The sequence below is a fragment of the Opisthorchis viverrini genome, assembly GCF_000715545.1.
Source record: "Opisthorchis viverrini unplaced genomic scaffold opera_v5_22, whole genome shotgun sequence".
Lineage (NCBI taxonomy): Eukaryota > Metazoa > Platyhelminthes > Trematoda > Opisthorchiida > Opisthorchiidae > Opisthorchis > Opisthorchis viverrini.
In genome coordinates this window covers 2,202,802-2,210,879 of record NW_008751678.1, presented here as the reverse complement: position 1 = coordinate 2,210,879, position 8,078 = coordinate 2,202,802, and the positions used below count along the sequence as shown (strand labels likewise).

The following is an 8,078-nucleotide window of genomic DNA, read 5'->3' as shown; positions in this document are numbered from 1 at the left end:
TTTCACTTGTGCCTTTCAGGTGAACGACAGCCACTGACCGACAAGAACAAAACCGACCCGGGAAACTTGGGCAAAAGCCTCGATCCTGTGTACCAATCCGTGAATCCGTGAACTAGAATGTCAGACGACACACCAACCAATCAGAAAGCAGAAAATTGCTCGTGCGGACTTTATGGGTCCCAGCCAGCGTCGCTTTTCTGTGATTGACGTCATCACATCTCAACAGTGTAGATAAGATACGGTAGATTCGTTAGACTGTTCGAAAGAATCATTCCACTGTACCCGGATTTCCATCCACCCACTTGAGGGACCTCAGGATTAATCCTTTTTCGTCCACGACTGAAAAGCAAACCTCTACACACCACGGCTAGGCACGCCTGATGTAATATAATTTCGGTCGGTCACAGATTTTGTTTTTGTACCCTCTATGCGACGTCATGTCTGACACAGATGGAGATACAACGGGAAATGGTTTAGACTACGAAAGTGAAACCGCCAGTCTTACAGGGGATGACAAGCGGAATGTCGAAGAGTGCATCAACAACCATCTTCGTCTAGTGACTTCCCTCAGGCAGCAAACACTCGAGTTACCTGAAACCGTCAGTGTTTTAGAGTGCAGGAACGGAACCAAAGTTTACTTGGTTGGAACGGCCCATTTCAGTAAGGAAAGTATTGATGAGGTGAAAAAGGTTAGTCCCGTTCTCCGTGTCAATGTTGCAATGAACTCTCTTGCTTTCAGATAGTATCCCAGACGCATCCAGACTTTCTCGTTCTCGAACTGTGCAGCAACCGAACACGGGTGCTTGTGAGCGATGATGAAAAAATAAAACAGGAAGCTAAGGAGATTGATATTTTGACCCATATCAAAATGGTGAGGCCTTTTCTAAACATTTTTCATGAGATACCCATGGGTGGCTGGTCAGTGCACATGACTTATCCGTAGGTAACTGAAGGCGCAAAGTACAGGCAATTTGAGAAAATTCCAAAGGTTGGAACTGTGAGATTACCTTCGGCTTCTGGTGCCATTCGCGCCATTCACGCCCACTCATTAGAGCATGTCCCTGCTTTGAAAGTAGCTTGTCCTAACCCATTGCATGGGATTTAGTTATGCAGTGAAAAATATGGCTACTGGTTTTAGATTTTTTTAAGGTGACAAGTATGAGTAAGATACAAAAACCAGTTTGACGACCTTCACTTCTCGTTGAATCGCGGTCAGTACCAGGGTTCAGTCGTTGTCGTTGACGTCTTTATAATCATCATCATCATAGACGGTGTAGATAATGTTGATCCAATGCTTCAAGCTTCAAGCCAAGCTCGTGGGGTCACGGGGACCCCATTCTGGAAAGCGTACAACACCAACAATACGGAAACTCTTCATAACTTCCTTCATACCCTTTTACCGAGTCAAAAGTTGTCCACCTCACGGTTTGCGCCATTCTAAAGGAGGCACGAAGAACAACACCTGTCTTGGTAGATAGTGTTCGGGCAAGCGCAGCATATGACCGGGCCACCGCAGTAGATGGTGCTGGATGTTTTTCACGATTGAAGTACCTGTTGTGCAACCAAATCCCCATTTTCTTATCTTCTCGTTGAAAACTGGGGTTGTAAAGACCTCCCAGATTCCGTCTCACTGTTCCCTCGACGACGAAGTTGAACAACAAGGAAGAGGATGGACACCCTTTTCGGACGCTACTTTTTATACGGAAGCTTTGAGAGAGCTCACCATGCACTCTCAAGTGCCAAAAAGTGTGTGGATATAGGGACCGGGTTATGTTCACAAACTCTTCGGACATAACCTGTTGTGCGATTAAGGACAGTGACCAATGGACAGAATTGAATGCTATCTTTAAGTCAATAAGCAAGGGCTTGCCTCATCTGTGTACGTGGCGTTGCTCTAATACTTGGCGGAGTGTGAAGATGTGGTCGACGCAGCCTCTGTGTGGTAGAAATCCCGCTTGGTGCTTGCGGTTCAGTATTTCTCTTGCCGCCGTAAGACGAAAAAATCAGTGACACCGGAAGCTTTGTTACAACGGGGGTTCAGCTGACAGCCGTGGTTACTAATTTATCTGAAAGTAACGTTTTTTAAAGTGGACACTATTTTCGAGTCACCCCAGTCGCCTGTAACGTTTTGTCCCAGACAGACAAAAAGTCAGAAAGGGTAATATTTTAGACCCAAGACGACCATTTCCACGAGAAGGACATGGACCCGACGGATTCTATCGTCTGTCTTTCAAAATGAAATTACCAGGTAATCGTCTAATCTATGGTGCTTTGGGATATTTATTCTCGACTGTCATTCAGTTCAGATTTTCTGACATGTTTAGCTGCGTGGTGAGAGAACATATGGTCACAAACCTGAAGATGCCTCAGATCCTCTAACCGAAGCGGCCAGGTCTTGCAGCCGTACGACAAGAGTTACCGCACTGCTGTCTGGTACATGCATCCTTTGAAGTCCAGTGATATGGGTTTCAGCGTAGCACTTGACGTGAATTGATGATCGAGCTTCTAGGCCTTGAGATTCGTGCGTTGGTTTCGTGTATGACGCTCGATACAGCTCCTGAGATGTTCCGTAACGTCACTCTGTTCCCTTGAACTCCAAGAGGAGTGTCTAAAGGCTATACTTTCTGCAGGATGACTGCACTTTGTGGGTGCGTAGCACATGCCGAAGTACTGGCGACCTCGATCAGCTCTTCTAATATCGCTTGAGAGGTGGAACAATGCCTTCTACGTATTCCATATCGACATGATTCGCTTTTTCGCTCCTTTTCGCTAACTCGTGATTGGCAGAGACAAAAGTGCCTGGAGAAGACACTTATCGGACAGTAAGCCCGTAGGAGGGCTTTTGGAGATCTCATCAAAGATTCTCCCAAAGAGTTATTGTCGTGCACTTCTTAGGCATGCTTGCTGCACAAACGTGTTGAGGAGAACGAATCAGTGGCGGAATGGAACGCACTTATGAAGTCAAGGAACACCAAGTTTGCAGGAAGTCTATGCGCGGGTCTTTTTTTAACGACGTGTAAGCCGTTTTTATCATGGATTGTTTCGTTCATCAGAGGCTTTCCTGGCCTTGTTTCTCATCAGTTGGGATAATTGTAACACGTTCATAGAGCGTCTAGCTTCCTCCATCTCCTCAGCCTTCAGCCAAATTTCCCGATCCGCACAGGTGCTTTTCCTCCTGACGTCTGACGCTTTTTCACGTTGTATCCTACTCTAGATCAGAAGGAATGTGTCCGAGGTTCGTGAAAGTTTAATGTTGCTAGAGATCCAGTACATCAATCTAGCTGATCACGCCGTTCCAAAAATCAAGTGCTCGGGTTCTGTCAGCGTTGCGGATAATTCTTTCCAGTAGTGGTCGAAATCGGTAGATTACACGGAACGGATAAGTTTACTTCGCACTAGGGCTCGAAGGCTTCTCATGTGTCAGACGTGTTGTGCAGAACTTGTGTGTCTAGAAGAAGCCCAAAGAGAAGTGGCAACGAACAAACGCATGATCAGAATCCATACATGTGTCCCGGAACGGACGGTCATTCGAACTTAATCTACACCATCTACGGCCAATGATGATGCGGTCCATCTGCGTTGATGATTTGTTTGTATGTCGGAGTCGCCATATGGCCAAAATTACAGAAAAAGGAAGTTAGCAATGGCATATGGGTAAAATTTTATCTTGTTGCTCACGTCCAGAATGGATTTGATTCCTACAGCCCTAATTTATCGAAGTGACCAAACTTCAAGTCCCCTTTTCTAAACATGGCGAACATTGCATTTTGGTTTCAGCTGCTCGCTGGATCACCATGGTCTGAAAGCTGTACAGTTCCACCAAAAAGAACCTCGGGGCGAACAAGCTGTGTATTTCGGTTGTAATTGTAAACACCTACTCGGAGCTGGGACCATCTCCACCTAAGCATGTATGAATTCGGAAAAGTTTTGGGGGCGAACTATTCAGGATGTGTTCGGAAGCCGTTCGGATCGACCTGCGTAATATGCCAGAAAGGAAATTTGGCGAGCAGAACAAGCACCGATAAAAAGCGACTCTGTTGCCTTGAACAGAGGGTTGTCACGATCTTTGGGTGGAACACTGAACATCAATTCAGCCCCTTGTTTGCTGTTCACTCGAGTTTGTGTCGCATATCAGAATCCAGGACAGTGAGCTTGGTATGTGCAGCACAATAGGAAGTATTTGAATGCAGTTCCTCACTCAAGCACGGAACATCTATTCCGGGGGATCTCCCACTCTCCTGACTTATAGCTGTCATCTTGACGTGGTGGTCTCGCTTCTGTGATGCAATGACCCTGCAGGATATACTGGCTGGAACTCCATTCATTAACGTTCAACCATGCCAGGAAGGTCAACGGGGTCAGCCCGACAAAGAAAATCGAGTCCTCGTACTGCAAGTAGTCGTATTACCAGGCGGTCTGGAGGTAAAGTCGTACTGTCATCTTCAGTGTGAGTGTTAAGGCAGTAAGATGTTTCCCCTCAGGCGCCCATCATGTCCATATTTATGGAAGTAGTAATGCTGCCTTCCCCCGAGGAAAGACGGATAGAATACATCGGCCCACAAAACTGCACACTCCGATCGCCAGACGGTTGACCGTGACCGCCGGCGCATTTTTCAATACGGTCGAAATACTGTTAAAACCAGAGTTTGGTGCTGGTGTGTCTAAACCTTCCCCTAGAAAAATAAAAGTAATCACTCAATAACCTCAAGAATTTAATTCGCGTTGCAGCCTTTAATGTCTGTACTCTATGGCAACGGGCATCTTTTGCTGAAGCCTTGCTTTCTGTCGATATATGTTGTGTCTCCCAAACACGCATAAAAGACCCCACTTAGGTCGTGCTCCTCAAGCTACTCAGAATGATCCCAGATGTTCCACATTTCACTCTTCGGGCATCTGGTGACTCGTGGGATCCACGGTGTGGGAGTTGCACTCAGCTTCAAGGGTGAAAGCGCCGTACTGGACTAGGTGCCAGTAAACAGTCGCCTTTGCGCTGTGCGGTCTGGCTCAATTAAGATTAGCACAGGTCGATGTGGTAAACGGTGTTTGTTTGTCGTATCAGCATACGCCCCAACAGTAGCAGCTCTGAGATGAAAAACGACTAATTTTATCAAGATCTGTCACGACTGCTTCGGTCGGCAAGAAGGATGGGTATGTTAATCTTGGCGGGTTATATGAATGCCCAAGTCAGACGACTAAGTCGGGAAGAAGCACAGTTACGTGGTCGATTTGGAGTAGATGCTGAGCGTACGGATAATGGAGAGCGGCTTCTTTAGTTGCGTGCATTTCATCGTCTGTCCCTGGTCAGCACAAACTTCCAACACAAACGCACACACCGAGTTACTTGGAGACCACTTACCGTAAGACAGTCGTGGACCCAGTTAGACCATATGGCTGTCAGTTACCGATAGAGAGCCTCAGTTAAGGATTGTCGTTTCTTCTGGGGTACGCAACCTGACTATGATCACGCCATCGTGTGGGCTCGGCTAGGAATTCGCTTTTCACCAGCACCACACGTACCCAACAAGTTTCAGTAGCTAAAGAGTATTGAGCTGATCTGGCTAGAAAGTCACGAGAAACGCACAGTCATGTAGACAAAAGAGATTGCTTGGGGAATGCATGGAGGCGAGTTAGAGAAACAATGCGCTCAGCTTTCAGAAAAGTTGGTCCAACCCACCTGACTGAACTCAATGAACACAGCCATACAACAAAACAGCCCGTACTGTAGCTTGATACACACGTCCCTTCAGATTCAGGGATAAACCATTCTGACGCCATAGGTGTCTCAAGTTAGCAAACGCGGCCCGAGCCTTGCAGATTCGTGCATTCACCTCATGTGTCACCTGACCCGGTGGCACCGGCTCTTTTCAAGGAAGGCGGTAAGGTTTTGGTAAACGGCCTAATAACCATACAGTGGATTCGGAACGGGAACAGAATGTCAGTAAAATAGAGCTCCTCGACCGTTATCCCAGTCTTGAAAGAGGGCGCTTGAACGTCATGTGAGAACCACCGTTGGATCAGCCTGATACCCGTCGCATGTAAGGTGCTCTCTAGCGTTATTTGCGCAGGTTGATGGATTTTCGGATGAGATATTCGTGAGGACCAATTGGGTTTCACCCTGGCTGAGGATGCATCTACCATATCTTTACCTGGGGACAAATTCTTAAGCAGCGCCACTGCTTCAAACGTCCCATGTTGGTCGTTTTTCACGATATGAAAGCTGGTTTTGATTATGTCGATTGTCAGAAACTTTGGCAGTATCTGGCGATCAAAGGTATCCTTTCCAAATTTATATCCCTTATGTTGGCACCGCATGCGATCTCCTGTGGGAGCATCCGAGTGTACAGCAAGCTTTTGCCTGAGTTCACCTCGTCGATTGGTGCAAGGCAAGGCTGCGTTCTCATCTTTCCTCTTCAACTTTGTTATTGATGTGCCCCCTGAAATTTCTCTGCCTGCCTCAGAAACCTAGGGAGTCGAAATGCTTTTAGAACGTTCGCTCACAGACATTGAGTATGATGACGATATTACTCTCCTTGGCTCAGATCCTTCAAAAATGCAAGCCGTTTTAAATGAACTGAATAACTCTGCCGCACGGTTTGGCATGCGTTTCACACCTGCAAATCGTGAGGTGCTGCTACAAGACTGGGTGGGATTAAACCCAAACCCCCTGTTTGCGGATGAGCCAGTCGATGTTAGATAAATTTGTTTACATGGGCAGTTGTATAAGTTCCGGTGGGCTGGTTGGGGATGAGGTTACTTCTTGAATCGCCGACGCGACTCGAGTTTGTCTGTTACCGGCAGAGTTTACACTGTAGCAGCGTGATCCGTACCGCTTTATGGACCAGAAACCTGGCCTCTACGTGCAGGTGACATACGAAAGATGTCAATGTTTGACAATCGGTGTCTCGGAAGCATTGGTCAAGCCTGTTGGTAACATCGGACTAGTAATGCCGAAGTACACTAGATGGTCTTAGGAAGAAGAACTCTTCCACGATAGATGAATTGCTTTACTTCCATAGGTTACCCTGGTTAGGTTATGGTCTCCACATGTCAGAAAGCTGCCTAACTCGCAGAACGTTTTCCGCCCAGCCGGCCGAGTGGTGGATACTGTAAGACTTGGCAACGAAGTATGCAAACACTAACCAGTAAGCTCATTCCGGTCGACAGCTGCCGCCTCCCTGGATTGGGACCTCGGGACTCAACTCATCGATGGCTAATCACACCGACAGCTCAATTGCTCAGTCATTGGCGATCTTATGTCTGAGTTATCGCCAATTCCCCAACTAACTGAACATGCCATAACCACCAACGCTTGGCGCATCTCCCACACGATTCCACTATTCGGTGATCGAAACTAGTGACTGGAACCAAGGTACCTGTGTTACATGGTTTAACGCTGACAAATTTGAAAACTGAAGATTTCACTCGCTTTGTTCAATGGTGGAATTCACGTCTTTCGATAGTCTTACCCCGATCTGAGTCAAAGGACTTATCATAACGAACTGGAACTTGGTGATATTATTACTTGCTGATCACTTGCGGTACTACAACCACACGAAAGCATCTGATCCGACAATAACAAGCGGGAATTCGATCTGAAGCGTACTGTGCGAAGATGGTCTTCATATTTCGCCAAATGTTCATATATTAAAATTTCGTAATCTTGATGGTCGTTGCCTTCAAGCGTGCGCTCTACCGTGTTGGTCGGTGTGTTATTCCAAGTACGCGTGTGCAGTAGATCATACCCCATAACATTATATGCTCTTTATATTCACATATTTCGCCCTGGAACAGTACACATGGGATCTTTAAGAGTTTTTTCCCTATTGAGAAATAGGGAAAGCTTTTGCAACGGAAATAAGCACACCCTCTTACAGCCAATCAGATCAGCTGGTCTGTGGAGGACGGATGTTAGTGAAACAAACTCCGATAAGGATGGGATCTCTGTTCATTAGTAAAAGTCAATATGTTTCCCCTGTCTCCCATCAACTAAACTTCTGGAACAGCCGAGTGACCAAACTGGATTTCTCGCTGTCCGGGTTTACATCAATCATATCCCAACTTTGTGACAATTACTGAAG

General features: G+C 46.5%; 1 protein-coding gene across 1 annotated transcript in view; it reads left to right on the top strand.

Annotated features, from left to right (window-relative positions):
- Window positions 1–163: 163 nt before the first annotated feature.
- Window positions 164–8,078, top strand: part of T265_01986 (hypothetical protein) — a gene marked incomplete at both ends in the record, with an annotated part of 19,269 nt that continues 11,354 nt past the window's right edge. Inside the window, 2 exons of the mRNA XM_009166124.1 lie at window positions 164–689; window positions 740–871. Of these exons, the coding sequence (XP_009164388.1) occupies window positions 438–689; window positions 740–871 (384 nt within the window). The remainder of the gene's footprint in view (window positions 690–739; window positions 872–8,078) is intronic.